Genomic DNA, 23,589 nt, shown 5'->3' with positions numbered 1-23,589 from the left:
AATTTTATGATGTGTTCAGGATTACACAGAAGACTACATTCAGATTGGACCAGGTCAGATTTATGCCTACTCTACCAGGATGTTTACAGTAGATGATGCCAGTGTACCATATTCTTGGAATCACACCATTACATACAGTCCTAATCGAGGCCGAATGCCGTACTTAGTAGAGACACTCCACGCTACATCCATTGCAGCAGAATACAACCCAATGGATGAAATTCTAGAATACAAGATTCATGCTATCATCACTAAAGGTAATGAAAAGAAATCTTATAAGAAATTTATTGCCATTGTAGGACTTAGGACTTGTAGTTAATAAGCTGTTAACTTGGCTGAAGTAACATATCAGCAAGGAGAAAGCTGTGGCTGCAAGTGCTTAAATACAGAGTAACAGTTATTTGCTCAATACAGGTGACCGTAGTAACCAGTGTCCAAATGGTTTTGCTTTGGATTCAGTTGGGCCCTATTGTTCAGGTGAGTAGAGTACTTTCATTCAAAACCGAGCATGTTTTCTTTTACAAATACTCCTCCGATAAAACAATTGACATAAAACCTTGTTTAAAACTTTTTGTGATTCAATACAGATGAAGATGAATGTGCCTTTCGGAAGCCCTGCTCTCATTTATGCCACAATGCAATGGGAACATACTACTGTTCATGCCCAAAAGGTCTCACCATATCTGCTGATGGAAGAACCTGTCAAGGTGCATTGAATTTCTACTGAATAAAATTTTAAATCAACATTCAGCACAAGAGTTAATTCTTAAGCAAACTTTCCAGAAATTTGTGGCAAAATTCCTTGAACAAATTAAGAGTGTAGCTTCTTTAAAGATATAAACATTTTTAAATTAAAAATGGTTATAAATATATTTTAATAGTCCAAATGGATTAATTGGTTTTGGTTTCAATTAAAATAAATATTTACTGATATATAAGATACACACACACACACACACACACACACACACGTCCCATTCTCAGATCTACACTGACCACAATTGAGGCACTGCGCCATTAAATAACCCTTAATGTGCACAGATGGTTGAGTGCCGCAACAGGCCTGATCATCCTCTGAACTCCCACCCTAAATTTATGACAGAAAATGACAGGAAGTGTAGTTAGTGAGGCCTATTGCCACCATACTGCCATAAACTGAATTTCCCTTCCTCAGCAAAGAAAAGCTCCATTAAATAACTGCTGTTTCTCCATTTGTCACATCAAGTGAAACGAGGGAACAGGTCTGAAATCCGCATAGAATTTTCCCTTCATCTGCCTCCTTCACCACTTGCAAAGGCAGTGATATGGAAGAAGTTGGTAAACCCCAGAAAGTATGCTAAATACCTCGAGATCCATAAATGGAGGGAAGGGATTTTGTAATAGCTTCCTGACCTTTAGTTCAAGCTCAGCACCATTGCTTAGTATATCCGTCTTGACGAATGCTTTAGTGGGAGTTTTATACATGCTTCCAGAGGCCACTGCCTCTTTAAGTGTTCCCACAGCATTTCAGCGCCACTGCACCACGATTTGGATTGTCCTCTATGCCTTGTTGGGCCCCTTCCTAGCAATGGAAATCATACCAGGAACCAACTGTACATCGCAAATGACTTCCAATTCAGGAAAGTGGTTCAAGGTTAGGGTGGATTTGGAAAGGTTGGTCAAAGTCAGTCTCCTGACTTCTGCTCCATTAAGCAGCATCCCAACCAATGTATTAGCAATTAAAACAAAAATGGTGGGAGTACTCAGTAAGTCAGGCAATACCTGCGGAGAGAGAAAGGTAGGACTAACATTTTAGGTCAATGACTTTTCGCCAGACCCCAAAATGTATGATTAGACACCAAATCATTTCTGGGGGTTTGGATTGGAATAAAGCTAAGGATAACAAGCTGAAGTCTCAAATTTGTCTCTCCAAACGCAGTTCTTACTGGGAATGTAAACAGCAAATAATCATTCAAATTGCCAGCATCCGTCACTGGAATAATTCAGTAGAACAATAGAAGATGATCTTCTAAAGCCTAGAGGAATATTTCTAAGATAGGTTAGAGTGAAAATTCCCTATTTTAATTGCTAACCCATTATCCAGGGTTCTGCTGGTACAGTTGGTATGTGAATATTCCATACTGATTGGCAGGACAAAATGTGGGAAGACGTTCCATTCCCCAGCATTATCACAGTACTGTTCAATAGTAGCTTTTGGTCATGGTTTGAAATGTAAAGACCAATGACAGAAGTCTTAGAACCACAATTAAATAGAAATACTCCCTGAATTTCTAAGTATTCTAAAATTTGACTGACCCTAAACAGGCAATCTGAACTCTTTTCACCTGATTAATAGAATGTAAAAGTGCAATTTCTGGTCATTATTTCTTCAGATGTCGACGAGTGCACTTTAGGTGGTCACACATGTCATGGTGGACAAGACTGTGAAAATACCATTGGTTCATATCGCTGTGTAGTGAGATGTGGCATTGGTTTTAGACGAACACTCGAGGGATTAAGTTGTCAAGGTATTGTTGCTGTTCCAAAAGCTTTATGTTTCTTGAAATGAGTTGAGGAATATTCTGGTATTTTTTCATAGCACATGCATGGGTGAAGGAAAGTCAAAGATGCATGGGAGTGTGGGTTGGAGAAGGAGGGAAGCCTGAATGGCCACAATCATCATTCCATGCTAATATTTAATGCAGGACTACGTAACTCATTTAACAAGACCACTTTCTAAATTAACAAAAAAGGAGAGTATGGATGGCGCAGGTTAGCCTGTAAACAGTTTGGACAAAGTGAAATACCATTCCAACTCTGGGAAAATAGCTGGGGGGACAAGACAGAATCAGGGAAATGACATGCCCACCGGTGGTATTACTTTTAGGTCCATCTCGTCTGACCCCACTATAACAGGGGGCTAAAAATCCCATCTGTGGCTTTCCATTCCATCATCTCAGTTAATGGATACAGTAAAAAGTTGTGAACTACTCCTTTACAGCACTGTCATTGTAACTACATCACATGGACTTCTGTGGTTCAAGAAGGCGGCTCATCACAACCATCAGAAGAGCAATTAGGGATGGGCAGTAAATGCTGGACCAGCCAATGACACCCAGATAGTTGAGTCCCTAACACGGCCTGCCTTTCTCTTTATCTCTTTTCACTGAGCCATTTTCCTAACCAGATCAATAATTGGTCCTCAGTTCCATAAGCTTCAACTCCAGAATTAATGATTTCTTTATGGTTATTCACTTGAGATGCACTTTGGGATCTTTATAAATAAATGCAAGTTCAGCCCTTTTGGAAGGGCAAGGTATGCAAGCTTGATTATACAAACTACCATTAACATTTTCTGTCTGGTAGACATCAATGAATGCCAAGAATCTAATCCATGTCAACATCGCTGTCTGAATACCATTGGGAGCTACCGGTGTGTATGCAATCGAGGTTATCAACTACGAGGTAGAAGATGTGTGGGTAGGTACAATGAACAGGCTATGTAAACCTGATGTCAAACATAATTTAAACAAACTGCTTCATAATCATATGCAATGTAATCCTTCACTCTGTCTCAGTAAGCATGACTTGAGTAATGATTTTTTCCAATTTGTCAACAAGTAGAGAAAGAAATGTACATCAGTTTTATGTAAATAAGCTACAAATATTTAAATTTTAAAACATTGTGAATCATTTAATATAAATCCAATAGTGTGGATTGCACAAAGAAGCTGTATTAAAGTCATCAAAGTTCATCAACTGAAAAACTGTTGTGTGTGCTCTGCATTTTATTGTTAGATATCAACGAGTGCAGACAGAATGTATGTCAAGCTGACCAGCAATGCAAGAACACGCGAGGCGGATTCAGATGCATTGATCTGTGTCCTGCTGGAATGACCAAAGCTGAAAATGGGAGTTGCGTTGGTAGGTTGAAAGCAATGCAGATCATTCTCATTTCTGCATTAATAGATATGTTTACTGATTATTTGTCAAGAGATTATTTTTCTCAAGAGGGTTCAGATTAATTAAGGACCATATTAAACGCATAAGATGTGCCACATTGTGTTAGCATAGAACTATCGATACCTAAAAATAAGTTACCATTGTCAGTTATTATAGAGATGGGATACAAAACCAAAGATCAAATACTAAACTTTAACATATTGAAACAATTCAGCAATTAAATCGCAATCGGCAAGAAGAAATGTAACTTAATGTCCTCTTCCTAAGTTCACCTGTGCTATTTGTTTGATTGGGTTTAAGTGTTAAGATGATATCCGAGAAGGTAATCATCTCCTGTAGTGATATCCAGTGTTATCCTAGAGTAGGCCATTCATATCACAATCCATAAAAAAATATTGGAAGAGATTTTATACTTGGACATTAAATGGGTGCAATATAGTCCCATCCACAGTGACCATACACTATTTCTGTATGAAAATTGCACTCAGGACCATACAGCAGAAGTAAGAACACTATCTGGATATTTAGCTTCCTGAGTAGATTTTGTCTGGAGGAGAGTAAGGATGTGTTGGATGTTCATTTAAAGATCTATCTGAAACTCAATTTCAGCCAGACAGATGAGTGCAAATCAGATTTCCCTCAGTTGGTCGCCCATTTTTTTTGAACAACAAAAACAACTTGAGGGAGAGCAAGCACTTGGATAATAGTGAACAGGACTTGGTATAGGCTAGGACACAGGCAATAGAATTTTGAGTGGCCTCAAATGTACAAAGAGTAGAACGTGAGAGACTGACAATCTTTGGAAATAGTCAAGTCAAGAGGTAACAAAGACATGGATAAGCCAGAGATGGAGTCAAACAATGTTAGTGAGGTGGCAATGGTGATGACATGAAATGAGTAGCCAGTTGAAAATCCCTCCTTTTAACAGTTGGAGGGCTGGTGACATAACTGATAATATTTTAATTCTGACAAATCAGTATTCTATATAAAATTGCCCAAATTGAATTGGGTGCAGTGGAAATTTGCAGTGGAGTACACTCATTCCACTTTGGTTCAGATGGGGGAAATGAGTAACTGATGAACTGGGTGACATATGTTGGGAAGAGCAGGTATGGTGAATATATGATGTGTCATCCTCAGTGCTCAAATGCTTTGTTTTTTAAATTATACTTAATCTGTTTATATCAGATGAAGTTAAATAATCTTAATCACATGATTGTCTCGTGCCCAATAGCAGTGCCATGTTTGTCTTTTTAAAAATACTTATCATAGAGTAATTTTATTTTTTTCTGTTTGCCCTGTGATGGATCTTAACGTATTTCTCAGTTACTAAATTGAATATTTTGCACACTTCTTATTCTCACGTGAAGTGCAGTACCCTTCTCAGTGAGCAATGGAACCAAATCTATAGCAAGGCACAACTTGAGAAGATATGTTGTGCATTAGTGCAGTTTTGATAAATGTTTCTCTACAGATATCAATGAATGCAGAGATGGCACCCATCAGTGTCGGTACAACCAGATCTGTGAAAATACACAAGGGAGCTATCGCTGTGTTTGTCCAAGGGGTTACAGATCTCAGGGAGTCGGAAGGCCTTGTATTGGTATGTAACAATCAGCACCTATTTTGAATCATTTTTACATAAAGTTGAAATGATAATTAAAACCTAACTTAAATTGAAAGGTTAGATGAACACTTAAAGGGAAGATTTATACAATAAGCTTTAATGACAAGGGAACTGGTACAGTTTGGTAAAGTATGAACTCCATCAAGAACTATTTGAGCCAAAAGGTCTGTCCTCTTTTGTACTTTGTAATTCGTTTTAATGAAGTTTAAGCCTGTTCTTTAATGTAATACCGGCTTAGAGTCCTAACTAAAAATATACCCTTTTGCAAAATTATGCATCAAAAGCTTTCATTAGAACAGATAGTAAATATAATTTTCCTCGATTTGCCTGCAGTTTTGAAAGGGGTTTTTGGGAGTGTAGGAACAGGGAAGTTATTGCTTTACGTGAAGGATCAGTTTTCGCTTTCTTTCTGTTTACACATTGTTATGCTTCTGCTTTTTAAAAGATAATTACATGAAATTATGTCAGAAAATATTTGTTTTCTGAATATTTATCTGAATTCGAATATTATAGTGCTTCAAGGACCATGCCTATGGCTGGAAGTCAGATTTCTCCAGGCGGATAAGTCATGTATCTGTTTGGAGCCAAAGGTCCCTCAACCACATTTCCTTATCTGACAGGATCATAACACTGGCTCCCGTGTCCAATTTGAAGTTGGGAAAATAACCATTTACCAAAATGTCAGCGTTCCATGAAGGGAATCCAGGATCCTTGACCTTCCTTTAGTACCTTGAGGTACTAAACTTCCTGGTTTAGTATCTCGACCTCCTGGATTGCTGCGCCCATCTGCATGTCTTTCTTAGCTTTGCATAATTTTCCAAAGTCTCACAGGCAGTTGCAGTTTAAACACTGTAGTAAGATTGCTGGACATCGCTCCTGCCTGAGGTGTCATTTGGCTTCACAGCACTGATATGGTCGCCTACCCTCTTGTGGTCTGTTTTGGTATTAACTTTCTTGGTCTGGTGTCTCAGCTCATTTGTCGCTTCATTAGCTGGACAGTTAGAGCCATTCTGTCCCATGGCTTGATTTCACCACGTAAAATGAATCAGTGCTGTTGGCAGATTATAGAACTTTATCAAATTTACCTGAGGATCCATTTATTCCTTGCCTCATAATAAGATCATTGACTCATCGGCTCTACTATGACTCAGCTTCTGTCTTTTTATTTAAACCTGATGCTATCATTGATCTCAAGAATCTTTTCCACCAAAGTCCCCAGTTTTGTAATGCTCTGGCCCTTGGCTAAGTGGAAATGGCTCTGGTAACATTAATTTGTTGTCCATGGTTGCTTTAAAATTCGGGTGAGTACAGCTTTAAATCCTGAGCAGCTTTTAAAGATGGCACTGCAGTAATCAATTTCTTTTAAAGCACCTTCTCACACTTGTCATGTTTTGCCAGGCTCCTGACGTGATGGTTATGTGACCTCTTTTTGTCTTTACTTTTGGGCAGCAATTTACTCAATCAACTCTTGGGCCTTCCCTGCAATATTGGAGGAATTTGGGGCATTTTACAACTGATTTCCAGCTTTTGACAGAGGTTTTTATCCCTTCCACTTCTTTTTCTTTTCTTCCAAGAAGTTCAGCCGCCACATGGCACAAACTCTGAAACCCCAGCTACCTGCAGTGCTTTGAGAAATGGTTTGCTCTGACTTTTTTTAAATGGCACTGAAGCTATTAAAGCTAATTCTGGCTTAGAACTGAATATGTTTGCTCACCCCTGTTTGGATCTTAGGCTCTGCACTCTGTGGGCATTCACAATAGATCTCCATGGTATCTTGCAGAGTCCTCAGCTTTTTCTTCTTTCTTTCTGTTCCCAATTCTGCAGTGGAGCTTCTTTCCGGCAATCCCCTCTGTGACTCCACTTCAGGTGCTTTCGGTTGGGTCAGAAATGCTGCTCCTTTAATTTTCCAGCTTTTGAATTTCTGCTTCAGCTTCTGAGGTTTTCCAATAGCTGCCACCATGTCAAATGTTATAGGTTCAGTCGGTTGCACAAAGAAGTTCTAAGTATGTAGTTGAACATTGTTTATCGATAACATATTGCTCTGTACGTCTATAGAGTATAGCTCAAGCTCTGAGCTAACTCCATGTTTGTTTCTACACAGATCTCTGTCCAGTTCACAACTGACCCTAGTCTCAAGTCATGTGCCTCTTTACATCACACTGTGGTTGGTACTATTTCCCAATTCATTATTAAACCTTCCAATGCCAGATACCCTTATACTACTTCATCAAGCTGGACTTCCATCCCTCACTCGGAAGAAAATCCTACCCAAAGGAGCTACTGTCCAATCAGATTGGCCAGCCATTCCATCAGTCATAGTCGTGCCAAGACTGTATTTCTGGGCCCTGCCATGACTGCACACAGGGGAAGCCCCTGGATCCCCAGAAACAGATAAGTCAGGGGTCACAGGCAGGGAGGGTTTCAGTAGGGCAGGGACGGGAGTGAGGAGGGTAGTTTAAGCAAGAAGAAAGGAGCATTTTATCTTCAGCAGAAGCCCCAAACTCAGCAATGGGCAGCCCTAGAACACCCTCCCACTTCCTTCCAGCCCTTTGAAGAGGTTATTTTTAAAAAATCTGTCTGCCCATACCCATCTGACTGCCCATGCCAAGCATTTCATGGCATGGACAATGCATCATCTGGGTCAACAGGCCAAATTAACTCTTGATTGTCTATTTGACTATAGCGGATGGGCTGCCTGCCCACCTCCCAGCTTACAGGGTGAACTTGGGGATGGGTGGGAAGATGGGGGGCAATGGGGAGGGGTGGGGTATAGGCACCAGTCCTGTTTTATGTGCCTCCCGCACTGATAAATGCACTCAGTTTGGTCATGTAAAATGCAATCAAAAATGTTTCATTCTTGATAGTGTTCAGAAAAATATACAAAACTAAATGAAGAATAGAAACCCATTGTGGCTACGAAATCAGTGCTTTAGCCATGTAGTTAACATTCATGTTTATATGGATGCATCCAGCATATTATATGGCTTTTATTGAATAGTGTTATGCAATCTGAAACTCTCCATGGCATTCTTACCTATTATACAATGTTTCAGTTCTCCTTTCCAGCTGCAAATTGTTTAAAGAACTGGAATAATAGAGTGAGGAATCTCTTGCCTAGAAAGCTTGTACAGTACTTTGAATGGGTTGAAAAATTTGCATAACCAAAAATGATTATGTTAATTACTAAATCTTCATTAAAAGGGACGGAACAAACTTTATTTCAAATTGTTCCTATCACTCATTCCAAATCATTAGAAGTATTTTTATCTGATCTCAACTGAATGGTTTCTGTGCTTTTCCTGCAATTTCAAACATTAAAACAAATCAGTCTTTATACAGCTTTTAGCATTGAAGTTGCATTCTTTTCTAATGGGTTCTGTGATCCATTGTTAGAACAGTGTGTTTCCCACACAGCCAACATAACATACCAAGCCAAATAGGCGGAACTAGCATCATACAGTGCAGAAGGAGGCCATTCAGCCCATCAAGTCTGCACCAACCACAATCCCACCCAGGCCCTATCCCCATAATCCCATGCATTTAGCCTAGCTAGCCCCTCTGACACTAAGGGACAATTTAGCATGGCCAATCCACCTAACCTGCACATTTGTGGACTGTGGGAAGAAACCAGAGCACCCGGAGGAAACACACGTAGACACGGAGAGAATGTGCAAACTCCACACAGACAGTGACCCAAGCTGGGAATAGAACTGGGTCCCAGGCACTGTGAAGCAGCAGTGCTAACCACTGTGCCACTGTGCCACCCCAACTAATTCAGCCTCAACTCTCAGTTCTGCTGCATACATCCTGATGCAACATTCTGAGTTGATGTCAGGACACCATGCATGCATAGATTGTGGCATGTGTGCAGACCCTACGAAAGAGCCATTGGCAGACTTTAAAAGTAAACTGGAAAAAACTCGGGAAGCAAATGTAATTTGTATTTATGTGATGATACGTTGTGTATATATATTCTGTGTAGATAAGAGTAAAATTATATCTGTGTCCAGGTTTAATCAAATGAGAGGTGGTTGGAGCAGGGCAGCTAAGGAATGAAAGGTCAAAGATGTGACCCTTTTGTATTTTGTCATGAGGCCTGATAGTGGGTTTTAACTTGCAAGTAAATGGAGCAGATTTGAAAGTTGCAGTTGGGGGTAAGTGTTGAAATTGATTTGTAGCTATTGCAAAGAACATTTGCACTGTACAGGAAATTCAGGAGCAAACAAGAGCAGGAATTTTAAAATTGTATTGACCAAAAAATGATGAAATTGTAACATGAAAAACTTTGTATTGGGAATCTTAAGTTTTCAAAGAAATACTTGAAGACAATGGAGAAATAAAATGAAAGGGATTAAAGGATTATTTATAACAATAGGGTTTCAGCTGTGGGGGAAGTTCCGCTGAAAGCCCGTTCTTGTGAAAAATTTGTAATTGAAGAAGTGCAACTACAGTTTTGGTCCAGGAAAACACTTGTTTGGAGAAACAGATGGTTTTGAGAACACTTTGGAAAACCACATCAGTGTGGATTTATTCTGGGAAGTCATGGATAGTCCTTCTGATAAAGATTAAAACAATACTCAGTTTTCCTCGACTTTATGGTTAAGAATCTAGAACAGCATACTTAACTGCATATCTTTTATTTTGTGTGTTTAAGTTTAATCTTCCAATAAACATTTTGGTTCTTCAGGTTTTAAAAGTTATTGCTGCACTCCTGTGCTCTTGTGCTCAGAAGCTATTCCTTTTTGTTTCTACAATACAAAAAACAGATGACAATCAGCAGAGTCGGATTTCAATCTGAGATTTGTTCAGAATTAATGACACCTACAGTCACAACAAATTTGGGAATTCTTTGGGAGTCCAAAAAGATAGAAATACGTGGAGGATACTGAGCTTGGTGTGGAGTGGGTGGGGGTGGATGGGGGGGGGGTGATGATGATGGTGCAAGATGTGTTGAGTTTTGGCATCATGGCAGAAATGGCTGGTGCGGTGAAAAATGAGGACAAGGGAGACCCTATCCTGGTTCTGGGAGGGAGGGAGGGGGGGGTGTGGTGGGAGCAGCGGCTTGGGGAATCGGTTGGACACGGTTGAGAGCCCTGTTAACCACAGTGCATGGAAGACCACAATTGAGGAAGAAGAAAGACATATCAGCAACTCTATTTTGGAAAGTGGCGTCATCAGAACAGATGCAGCAGAGGTGAAGGAACTCAGAGAATGGGATGGAACCTTTACAGGATATGGGTTGTGAAGAGCTGTAGTCAAGGTAGTTGTGAGAGTCGGTGGGCTTCTGATGGATACTAGTGGACAGTTTATCAACAGAAATGCATTCAAAGAGTTCAAGGAAAGGAAGAGAAGTGTCAGAAGTGATCATGTGAAGGTGTTAGAGGGGTGAAAATTGGAGGCAAAATTGATAAATTTTTCCAGGTCCAGACAAGAGCATGAAGTAGCATCGAAATAGTCATCTATGCACCAAAAATGGACTTGTGGGTGGGGGCCAGAGTAGGACTGGAAGAAGGAATAGGCCACATACCCCATAAAGAGACAGACATAACTGGGACCCATTGGGTGCCCATAGCCACAGCTTTTATTTGGAGGAAATGAGACAAGTTAAAGGAGAAATTGTTGGATGAGAGAACCAGTTCAGCCAGACAGAGGAATGGTGGTGAATGGGCATTGTTCAGATCACTGTGCGAGGAAGAAGCAAAGACTTTTGGGGCTATTCTGGTGGGGATTGGAGGTGTAGAGGGATTGGACAGCCATAGTGAAGAGGAAGCGGTTTGGGCCGGAGAATTGGAAGTCATTGATATGGTGTAGGGCAACGGAGGAATCGCGGATGTAGGTGGAAAGGAACTGGACAGGAGGAGAGAGAATGGAATCAAGATAGGAAGAAATGAATTCGGTGGGGCAGGAACAGGCTGACATGATGGGCCTACCAGGGCAGTCCTGCTTGAGGATTTTGGGAAGGAGGTAGAAGTGGGCTGTGCAGGTTGGGAGACTATGAGGTTGGAGGCTGTGGAGAGAAGATCTTCAAAAGAGATGAGGTCATTGACAATCCTGAAAACTATACTTAGCTAGAATTCAGTTTTGAATGAATGAGTTGGAGTTGGAAGAGGAGCAAAGATGAGAAAGATCGAAATGCTTAGAAATGGAATCTGAAAGACAAAAATGGAAAAGGAAGAAAGCACAAGTTGGCTTAAAAGAAACTCAAATTAAAAGGGTGGAAGAAGGGATGGTGAATCAGGAAACACATCTGATTCTGCACAGAATTTTGACTTGAGAAAAAAATCTTCATTTAGTGCTTGAATTTGCAGGAGATAGAGTTGAGAAATAGTCCATCTCATCTGAAAAATTAGCTGTAAAATTAAAGTGATCAAAAGATGCTTGGACTTTAATGTTAATTTTTTGACAGACACTACGATGAACAAGTTTATCTGGTGGATCATCCAAATGGATAAACATTGTCTAATTATATAAACCTCGTGTATGGTGTACGTTTCTTGTAGGTGTGACTGTATTTCCTGCGATTTCTGATCACACTTTGTTGATAAAACTCTTATTATAATAAAACAAAGTTTCGTCGGTGTCAGGGAGCACCAGCAATGGAGTTTCTGTAACCTAAAATTATTAAGGATATTCACACATAAATTGTTAATTAAATTCAACGATTAGATATTGTGCTTTTTTATTCTTTCATGGACTATGCGGGCAGCACGGTAGTTAGCACTGCTGCTTCACAGCTCCAAGGTCCTGGGTTTGATTCCTGGCTCGGGTCACTGTCTGTGTGGCGTTTGCATGTTCTCCTCGTGTCTGTGTGGGTTTCCTCCAGGTACTCCGGTTTCCTCCCACAGATGTGCGGGTTAGGTTGATTAGCTATTCTAAAAAATTGCCTCTTAGTGTCCAGGGATGTGTATGTTAGAGGGATTAGTGGGTATAATATGTAGGGATATGGGGGTACGGCCTGGGTGGGATTGTATTTGGTGCAGACTCGATGGGCCGAAGGGCCTGCACTGTAGGTTTTTATGATGAGTCTATGCGTATCACCGACTAGGCCAGAATTTGTGGCGGTCTCTAATTACCCTCAAGAAAGTGGTAGTCAATTGCCTTCTTGAACCTCTACTGTCTGTGACGTAGGTGCACCCGTAAGTGCTTTTAGGAAGGGTGTTCCAGGATTTTGACCCAGTGAAGTAAAGGAATGGCAATAGTTACCGGTGAGGATAGTGTGTGGTTTTGGAGGGGAAATTGCAGGTGGTGGTATTCCCATGCCTCTGCTGCCCTTGTTCTTCTAGTTGGTAGGGGTTACCAGTTTGGAAGGTGCCATCGAGGGAGCCTTGATCAGTTGCTGTAGTACATCTTTTGGTGATACACACAGTTGCCATTGTACATCAGTGGTAGGAGTAAATGTTGAAGATGGTAGATAGAGTGCAAAGTAGGCTGCTTTATCCTGGAAGGTGTCAAGTTTCTTGAGTGTTATTGGAGCTGCACTCATCCAGGGAAGTGAAGAGTATTCCATCACACTCCTAACTTGTACCTGTAGATGGTGGACAGTGTTTGGGAGTCTAGCCTCTAACCTGCTCTTGTGGCCACAGTATTTATATGACTGGTCCTGGTAATGCCTAAGATTTTGACGGTAGGGATTCAATGATTTTATTGCAATAAATGTCATGTGGGGAGGGGGGTGTCTTTCGGGTCAATGTCATGTGGGGATGGTAGATTCTCCTTGTTGAAGATGATCATTGCCTGACACTTATGTGATGCGAATGTAACTTGCCAGTTATCAGCTCAAGCCTGAATGTCATCCTGGTGTTGCTGTATTTGGACTCAAACTGCTTCAATCAATATATGTGAAACATATGAATAAAAGGAAGCAAATTTACAATGCAAAGTTAAAAACTGTTAAGCCAAAATGGAAATGTCTACAATTACAAAGCTAATTAATTAAAAATCTTTTTAAAATCAGTGCCCTTCAATCAAGGCATTCAAAAGATAGTTATTTAAAAAAGAATAATGTGCAGGTATATGGGGAGAAAGCGGGAGAATTGACACCTAAGTAAATTGCTCATTCCAGGGCCGACACGATGGATGAATGGACTCTTTCTGCACTATAAATTCTGTAATGTTTTTACTAATGACTGTTATAGTAAAAGACTGTACGAAGTCTAAATAATAGCCAATCCAGAATCAAAATAGCCCAAATTTTACTGTGATTTTAGTGGATTAATGTTGCTGTTATTTATGCACAAATTGAACAGCATTTCCGGCAAGCATAAGAGTGCTATTAAACGCAAAAGATCCAGAAGATGCTGTTCGAGATGTGCCGCTTATCAATAAATTTAATGAAAATGGTATCTTGCCATTGATCTCCCATTTAAACATTAGATGGTAGGAAGTTCCTATATTGACATCATAGATACAAATGAAATTTGCCACAATTAGGACTTAGATTCTCTGTGTCTTTTCAGCAGTGTGATATATCTTAATTACTGCCAAATGAAGTTTTACAACTTGTAATTATGGTTGGAGATTTTAGAAAAGAAATGTAATATTTTTACCATATCATTATCTTTTGTTTCTCTCTTAAGCTTTCTTTCTATCTCTTTGCTTTGCTTTCTATAACTGACTTAATTTGAACGAAACACTCTGACTTGCGCTTCCTTGTTCAAACTCTATATTCCTCATTAACAATGCTCAACAAGGCACCTGCCATTTTAACTGTCCTGCTGACAGCAAATTGTTATAAAAAGGGCAAGTGAAAAGTCAACAAAGTACCACTTGTTCACTGCTCACAATCAAAATCCTGCCCTATATTTCTTAGATAAACATTAAATGTCACCTGGAAGATGTTAAGCAAAGCTGGATAAGAAACTAAATTAAGTACAGAAAATCTGAAAGGGTACCCTGTAATCCAGCTGTCTTAACACGTGGATCTCGAACAGCTAGTTGGGGCTTTATGCCTCACTGTGGTGAGCTTGGCTGAGGTGCTAGATAAGCCACAATACAAAAATGGCCGACTAAGAAATGAAAAGGTGCAACATCATTGTTTTGCATATTCCATCCAGAATATAACGAACAGTTAGATTCCTGCTGTGTGTGAGAGATGGGTTGTTGGGAAAAGGAAGAACATACAGTTACTTATTCCATGGGATAATTGTTATCCTTGGCAGTTCAAACTACTTCTAACATTATATCGATGACCAAACAATCGTCTACATTCACTCTGATTCATTGCAGTTTGGACATATGCCATCCAAACTAATGCTTTATTATCCATGTGATGACTCATTCATTTTGATACCAATATTTAACTAAACATAATAATCTGAAGTATTCAACAATGTGATTATCCATACTTATATTGATGAGAGGGTGTTCATTTCAAAGGGTCTTTTTCCATACTAAACTTGGAATAACAGTGCATCTGTTCAAACCTGCTTTCCACGTTGGTTTGATTATCTACTTATACATTTAATTGCTAAGTCTTTACAGTACAATTAATCCTTTCCTTTGCCACTATTTCTGGGGTTTTCAACACGTTTGCTTATAACTTACAAAGCTATTGTCAGATATTTTCAAAATAACAGCATTTGGCCTGAATCACATTTAAACCAATTATATTAATATTTCCCTAGATGTCCAACAGCATTACACGTCACTACGTAAATAGGCCATTGCATCTAATTGGATTGACACTGCTTAGTCCTAGTCACCAGTCACAGGCCAGGTTTCTCCATATTTTAAGAATGCTGTTAAGGTTTTCACTTGCTAGATAGCTTGTTCCAGGGACACCATTTGGAGTTAAGCTACAAAACTGTTAAGTATGCTTTAAATAAATATATAACCTGTCAAATTTTGACATTGGCTACACATAATTGAGCAATTACGACAGATTTATATTGGGATTGTTTTAATAAGGGTGTCAGAGTCAACAATCCTGATGTATTGCTCAGTAGAAGATAGTGGATTCGATTGAACATCATTTCTAGTCCAATGACAGCCAGACAAAGCAAACAGAAATTTCAATCCAGCTCCAGCTACCACTTGTATAATACTTTTTAAAAAATGCTGGTGCTAATTAGCAGTTCCTCACTCAGAGTGACTGCTATTGGAAGTAGAAAATAGATGGCACACTAGTATTTTTCTGACATTCAGTGTGGAGGGAGATTATGGTGATATCTAACACTGCTGTATCTGACCATAGAGTGTTTGATACCCCATATAAGAAACAGAAATTCCTCCATTCCTCACCTAAATGAGCATATACTTATGCAAAGTACTGAATAATTAAGCCAAGGTATTCCCAACATTGCTCTATCAAGGTAATATTCACAATTCCCCGCTCAGGTGCATTTGTTAGATAAGACAGAACTCAGATGTTGACAAAATCTCAGTTTCCACATTTAAATCCCTCATTATTTGTATCCAAAGTTAACTGTTCTAGAAATTAATTGTCAACAAAACATATGCCTCAGTCAAACTGATGTCTGCATTATAAAAGTTTCTGTCAAAAAGCTCAACAATAGCTATCAAATGTATTTAAGTATCTTTATTCAAAATCCTGTCTGGAGAAGTCACCAAAATGGGATTTCTCCATGTGACAGGTTTACTGTACGATGAGGTCCTCATTGTATTATCCAAACTGATCCTCTTTTTCTGTGTTCTCTTTTCTTTCCCTTTCATGTTATATTATGCTGCGACCCATGTCGTATGAGCAGACATTGACGAATGTGAACGGGTGCCTAAACCTTGTGCATACCAGTGCATCAACACCCCTGGCAGCTTCAAGTGTCTCTGTCCACCTGGACAACTTTTGTTAGGTGATGGGAAATCTTGTGCTGGATTAGAAAGGTTGCCAAATTATGAGAGAAATTATAACTTTGCCCAATTCCCCAGTGTGAGTTACTTCAACCAACAACAGCCACAGCAGCAACAGCGGTATTTTAGTCAGTCTTCTCAGTATAGATCGCACGTGGGCTATGGAAGCATTTACCGTACAGCTTTCTCCAGGACTGGCAGGAGCATTAGAAAAACATGCCCTCAAGGCTATGAGGCAAAGAATGACAATTGCATAGGTAAACATCAGCCTTTATAAATGGTATCTGTTTTTTTTATGTGATGTACCTGAAAAAAGTAGTGATTAAACATCTTCTAGGCTTTGAAGTTGAAGTACCATTGCACAGAAATTTGTTTCTGGATTATGTTCATGAACATAACTCATGTCACACTTTCAACAGTAACTAGCAACATTCCCTTTAGATTTTTGTAATTATTCATTCATGTCTTTGGTTTCTTAAAGCCACCATTCCTCGTAATTTTAATGTCGATTTCAGTTCAATTTCATCTCTACCCCCAGTACTCATCAACTAACTGAACACCTGTCTCACTTCTGATCAGATTAAAATGCTGCCCCAGCCAACGTAGAAACACTCAGTCATAGGTATGCAAGGCTTCTCTTCTCTACCCTCATTTGGTAAATCACAAAAGCTCAAACTTTTAACGTAACAAATGATGAACGGAGCTCACTACTCGTGGGTTTGACACAACTTAACATGAGACGATTTAATATGTATCTGCAAACTAGAGGTACCAAAACAATTACTTTTTAATATATTAATGCTTCACTACAAAAATAAATAACATTTTGGCTCATGGAAAAGGCAGCTTTGGGAAAAAGTAGCAAAGGACTGTTTGTAACTATGGAGCCTTAGCCAGCTTAGCATCTTCAGGAGGGGAAAGCAAAAGAAACTCAGGAAAGGGGAAATGACTAAAATGCAATGAAATTATAAATTTTCTGATTTCAGACGGGAACTTAAATGTTTATTCAGCAGATATAGTTCCCTTATTAGGCTTGTTTTATTTCCGCAAACATTTTTAAACTTGTTTTCAAACAATATTTCAATGAAGTTCATCTGATTGTGTAGTCCTTTAATACAGCCCATCAATTCTAATATCTTTTAAGCTCATTTAAAATACTGATTTTCTGCAATGGTCATCATTTAACACCATCATAATTTGTCAAAGAACAGATGAATCTCTGGAAGTTATTGCTAGTAAATAAAATACCTTGTTGCTTTTTCTGATTGTCAAATTCTTTTTTGGCAGATATTAATGAATGTGAAAACAAGGAACCTTGTCAGCATGACTGCAAAAACACAGCAGGAAGCTACCAATGCCTTTGTCCCAGTGGATATCGACTCATGCCTAATGGGAAATCATGCCAAGGTAGGGTGGGGTTTTCAGAATTCCAAATAATGTTTCAAGAGTTTTCATTTCCTGGATTAATCATTAAGCAATGCATGTGTGCTAAAATAATGCAGCATTAACCTATTTATTTTAAAATGCTGTAAAATAGATTTTATAGAGGTACATTATCTAGTGCTCTTCAAATCCTTTGGGCAAAATTTGACCCACAAAAGGACAGTTTGTTGGTTCCAGTGGGAAAATGCCCCTGTTTCTCTCCCCAGGGCAATGCTCCTGTTTCTGTCTCTCCAGTTCTTAGCATATTCTGCCACATAATACAGGTAGATGTGTTTCACGCCATCATGTAGAGGGGCTGGGCCTCAACACACCAGTAAAGCCTGGCTGCACTGAGATCAGGCCCCCCAGAGTTCAATTTAGGGTGGCCAGACATGAAAACGCAGGCTACTGGACAGCACAATCCCACCAAGCACCACCCACCCCCCTCGAGATGGAGATGCTCTATGTGTCTCACCTTAAAAGGCAGGTCTTCTGAACTGAAGGGCCTCCTATTGACCCTCCAACTTTGAAAGCCTGTACAATGTCCTGAATTGAATTGCAAGTGAATCCTCTGGCCATCAATTGGCTGATTCAGGAAAAATCGCTACTGGGTGACTATTCTGCACACAACATGGAGTTGAGTCTTCCATTTGAACTTGGCATCAGGGTCCTAACCCAGACACCAAAAAGCTGTTGGAGTCAGGAGGCAAACAATAGATTGGACAGCAATAAACTAGCTACAAATCAAAAAGTGTGTCAGAGTTAAAATGAATTATTCAGATTGGCAATGCTGGTAATTGGTGTTATCCAGGGATCAATGCTGAGATTAACGTTTTTCACTATTTATATGAATGAGTTGGAATTCACAATTTGCAAAGACAGCAAAATGATAGGGGTGATTAACACAGTAAAAAGTCTGACAACACCAGGTTTTAGTCCAACCTATTTATTTGATAATATACTCGCAAGCTTTCGGGTTAGCCCCTTCGTCAGGTGAATGGAGAGTTCACCTGACGAAGGGGCTAACCCGAAAGCTTGCGAGTATATTATCAAATAAATAGGTTGGACTAAAACCTGGTGTTGTCAGACTTTTTACTGTGTTTACGCCAGTCCAACGCCGGCATACCCACATCAGGGGTGATTAATACAGAATTGTACATTTTGTTGGAAGAATTGGGAGGTCACATACTCCTAGGAATTAAGAGGGTAAAATATATCTATGCTAACAGTGCAAAATGCACTCAATGCAAACCAGCATCTGATTCTTTCATTGCATCTGATATTTCTCTACCACTGAAGTTCACAGAATGGTAATGAAAACTCCTAGTGGAGACTCATTTCCTTGTCTTCCTGTTACGTTAACGTGGTTTGAAATTTATAAATGTGGCAATATTTTCAAAGTCAATAGACAATAAAATCTGGCACAGTATACAACAGTCTGCCACTTCAACAAGAGCCTGTTTCATGCTGCAGGCGTGGAATAATTTCACCCGTACATGTCTAAGCAAGCTGGAGGACAGAGGAATCCAGGAATGTCATTACATAAAAGTAGAAAAACAAAATGGTAAAAGCTATTTCTAGAATTCAAAAGCTATGTTAAACTTTTGTAGAACCTTGATTAGACAACACTTGGAATAATATGAACAGTTCTGATCTCCAGCTTATATAAAAAAAAATAACAGGTGCAGGATAAGATGCAAAAAAGATATTCAAGAACCATACAGAACTGAACTATACTCATAGTTACACCTCTTAATGAAACATTGAACTGGATGAAACTCTTTTCTCTAGATAAGGGAAGACTGAGTGACCTGACTGAGGTATTTAAGACTATGAAAGGATAGACATAGAGAAGATTTTTCAATTTGCAAATGGGATCATACCTATGAGTCATGAGTCTTCATAGTTCGAAGATAGTCACTAATAAATCTAACAGGGAATTAGGACAACCTTTACTCGGAAAGGAATAAGAATATGGAACTCATTACAACAAGAAGTATCTGAGGCAAATTCATTTAGGAGATCATCTAGGAAATCATACAAGGGAGAAAGCAATAGAAGAATCTATTGATGGTGTTCTATTGATGAAAAAGGGTAAGAGGCTCATAAGCATTGGCAAGGACCTGTTGAGATAAATGGCCTTTTCCTGTGCTGTAAATGAATACTTACAGGAATTTAAACAAGCACTGCTAGATGTTATGGATTATAAGGTACAGATAGGCTTGTATCTAACACACATACTTTCTTTTAGAATTGCCAAACAGTCACTGACTAGAGCTTGAAATTTACAAGCTGGTTACAGTGGTTTTCTGGGTAACCTAAGGATTCTATAAATAGCCACAGTTATTTAGTACATTTTAAGTCACAGGCTCTCATTTTCCTGACTTGAATAAAACATTTTTGCTTTGATCCTTTGCTGTGCTGATTCCTACATGGATAGTACAGACCAGAGGAAATAGTCACCCACCCATACCACAGTCATGTGGACAGCCTTCACGTGTAAACCTAGACAGCAACCACTGCCAGTTTGACTATGAGAGAAGTCACAATTTAGCTCACTCATGTCCTCTCCTATTGGCTACACACGCATTTTTTTCTGCTAGGATCACGAGTAAACCATCAAGAGCTCAGGTTTTGCCTCCATTTACCAAAGCAGATATGGCAAATGGAAGTATTCCAAATAAACAGAAAATTCTGGAAATGTTCAGCATTTCAGGCAGCAGTACCTCTTAAGCAGAGGTCACTGATCTGAAATCTTGAGCTAGATTTTACATGCCCCTACCCAGTCCCCAACTTTCCCACCCAGCCCCGAGCTTACCCCATAACATAGTAGATGGGCAGGTGCTGAAATGAACAGCCTGCCCGCCATGTTTAAAGAAATTACAGGCCAATTGATCTCATTTACAAGCCAATTGACCCCGATAATATGCAGCCTGTGCCATAATATGATTGGGAGTGGACAACCAATGTTTAAAAGAAAGCTTTCAAAAGGTTAGGAAGAAAAAAGATGACTATCTTAGGGATTGCCCTTTGCACATTGAAGGCACACCCACTTTTCCTTTCTCCCTGCCTGCTCTCTAAAACTCATCTATTCTGCACTCCTCCCAAAGCCCTCCTGAAGCTGGCCCAATACCTCTGATTCACTCTGTGATCCACCTTGGGACTGGTTGCAGCTCTGTCAGTGCCCACTAGTGATCCCTTGTTGTTGCCAGGACTTGATCAGTGAGGGGTAGAAGTCCCACTGACAGCCAACTTAGCTCATCCAATGTGCTTTTTGATTCAGTGTTAGCTTGCACAGAGTGAATCAGTTTCCAGAAGACTTTCCATCTGGGGAAACCTGTAGCCCATTATCTCTTTCTACCTCCACAGATATTGCCTGACCCACTGAGTATTTTCTCTTTATTCCAGGTTTCTAACCTCTGCAGTACTTTTTGTATAGTTTGTGTTCATCATAAAAAAATGCTTGTTTATTTTCTTTGAATGCTTGAAAAAGGGCACTCAAATTTTAAATGCTACAAGAGGTGCAAATACATGACCATAACAGTAATAACATTTCTTCTGTCTCTGAACTATCTAGATATAGATGAGTGCTTAGAGCAAAACATCCACTGTGGAGCAAACCACATGTGCTTTAACATGAGAGGCAGCTACCAGTGCATAGATACTCCTTGCCCACCCAAATATCAGCGTGATGCAGTCACTGGGTAAGTTCACCAGCACCATCAGCTCTTTTCCAATGCTAATGTTATTTCTCAGATTCCCTGTTTAATGTGAAGTATCTCCTGATCTAAAACTGAGAATGCCCATTCGGGAAATTATTTGCCATTACATTTCTAATTGTCATAATAATTCAAAATATCAAAAGATTAAAAATGTATTTCTTATCACATTGCATGCTGACATTTCTTAATTATTTTTCATAATAGTATATTTCTAACTACATCCAATGTTTGTTAATCTGATTAATCTGATTAAATGATATTCTATAAATAGAATATAAAAGTCCAGAACAAATCTAAATAGATGAAATTCTCCACAAGGACCCTCCACTAAGGAGAAAATTATTATTGTTGTTTTTCTCTAATGAGGCTGTCTATCACCAGCAATTTACCTCCCCATTTATAAAACAACTAAGCAAGTCACTGATGAAGTGTTTAAAATGTTATCAATTTTTGAATTACTACAGCCATTTATCCATCTGAGATACAATATTATTACTGCTTACATGATGCGAGCCAAGAACTTACAAAACTAGTCCAACCCTGGGACAAAGATTATTTTCTGGACCTATTTTCAGTCTGATGTTAACACTCCTACCAACACCCCTTTTCTCCTAAATTTGAAACAATGATATTCCCTATTGATAATTCCAAAGGTAAATCTGATTGACACAATCTCACAGTAAATCCCATGCCATTATTGAGAATTGAAAACAAAGAGATTAAAACAGTGCTGAATGCAAAAATCTTGAGATAATTTAAGAAACTGTAGAGTCTTTCTGGTTTGATATGAAAAGACTTTCCTCATACTATAACTGCTTTGTAAACTTATTAATTTTTGCTTTGTAGATTTTGCCTGAAAAACTGTCCACCCAATGATCTTGAATGTGCTCTCAGTCCCTATGCCTTGGAGTATAAGCTTGTCGCTCTTCCATTTGGAATTGCTGCAAATCAGGATCTAATCCGCCTCGTGGCTTACACACACGATGGAGTGATGCATCCCAGAACAGTCTTCTACATGGTTGATGAGGACCCAATGATACCTTTTGCAATTCGAGATGAGAACTTGAAAGGAGTTGTGTTTACAACTAGACCACTAAGAGAGCCTCAGACATATAGGATGAAAGTGCGAGCATCATCATACAGTGTGGATGGAAATATTGAATACCAGACTACTTTCATAGTTTATATAGCAGTGTCTGCATACCCATACTAAAAGCACTTCAACAAGTATACTTTTTATTCACCCAAATAAGTAGCAGTCAGGACCACCGGATACAAATATTTAAAATCTGCCATTGTCTAATACAGTTTTGTTAAAATGGTGCTATGTTTTGGCAGTATGCATATCTGAAGCTTGTGGACAGCAGGCACTGTTCTGGCATGTTGTTTGAACAAGGCAGACAAATCATCATTCTCAGCAATGCTTAACCAAAGACCAAATAGCCACCAGCCATTTAAAGTCAATACACTGTATGAGAAGATGACAAGTTCTGGGAGTCAGATATCAAGATGTATTCTATTTTTATGAAATGTATATATGAGCAATTCTCTGTATTTTCTATGCAGTTACCTATGGTTCATTTATTTTTACCAAAAGGCTGAAGTGTGACATCAAATAATAAAGATCACACCCTTCTAACTTCCTTATAAGTGAGCACTTCATTTCTTTGCCATCTTAAGGTACATTTAACAAAGCTAATGCACCAAAACTTGAGGCTACCAAGATATTAATTGGATTATTGGCTGCAATTTTCTAGCTGTTTATGCCAGTGGGATCTTCCAGTTCTGCTAACAGTGCACCCTCGCCTGCATTTTCCAGCTGCAAGGTGTGCAATCAATGGGAAACCCCAGTGATTAGCACTGCTGCCTCATTACGCAAGGACCAGGTTCAATTCCCGGCATCGGTCACTGTCTGTGTCTGCATGGGTTTCCTCCAGTTTCCCCCCCACAGTCCAAAGATGTGCAGGTTAAGTGGATTGGCCATGCTAAATTGCCCCTTAGCGTCAGGGGACACTAGTTAGTATGGGGCTATGGGGATAGGGCCTAGGTGGATGGTGGTCAATGCAGACT

At 39.4% G+C, this 23,589-nt stretch overlaps 1 protein-coding gene across 1 annotated transcript in view; it reads left to right on the top strand.

The window, feature by feature from the left end:
• hmcn1 (hemicentin 1) overlaps nucleotides 1-23,162 on the top strand; it is a 543,993-nt gene extending 520,831 nt beyond the window's left edge. The window contains exons 97-107 of the mRNA XM_080195726.1: nucleotides 20-257; nucleotides 415-477; nucleotides 588-707; nucleotides 2,373-2,507; nucleotides 3,346-3,459; nucleotides 3,778-3,903; nucleotides 5,417-5,545; nucleotides 16,276-16,632; nucleotides 17,663-17,782; nucleotides 21,375-21,501; nucleotides 22,366-23,162. Coding sequence (XP_080051852.1) covers nucleotides 20-257; nucleotides 415-477; nucleotides 588-707; nucleotides 2,373-2,507; nucleotides 3,346-3,459; nucleotides 3,778-3,903; nucleotides 5,417-5,545; nucleotides 16,276-16,632; nucleotides 17,663-17,782; nucleotides 21,375-21,501; nucleotides 22,366-22,732 — 1,896 coding nt within the window. The 3' untranslated portion in view covers nucleotides 22,733-23,162. The remainder of the gene's footprint in view (nucleotides 1-19; nucleotides 258-414; nucleotides 478-587; nucleotides 708-2,372; nucleotides 2,508-3,345; nucleotides 3,460-3,777; nucleotides 3,904-5,416; nucleotides 5,546-16,275; nucleotides 16,633-17,662; nucleotides 17,783-21,374; nucleotides 21,502-22,365) is intronic.
• The last annotated feature ends 427 nt before the right edge of the window (nucleotides 23,163-23,589 follow it).

Source organism: Carcharhinus amblyrhynchos, chromosome 9, assembly GCF_965287045.1.
Source record: "Carcharhinus amblyrhynchos chromosome 9, sCarAmb.v2.hapA, whole genome shotgun sequence".
Taxonomy (NCBI): domain Eukaryota; kingdom Metazoa; phylum Chordata; class Chondrichthyes; order Carcharhiniformes; family Carcharhinidae; genus Carcharhinus; species Carcharhinus amblyrhynchos.
Note: the sequence above shows the minus strand (reverse complement) of the source record. Positions and strands in the feature narration are given on the sequence as shown.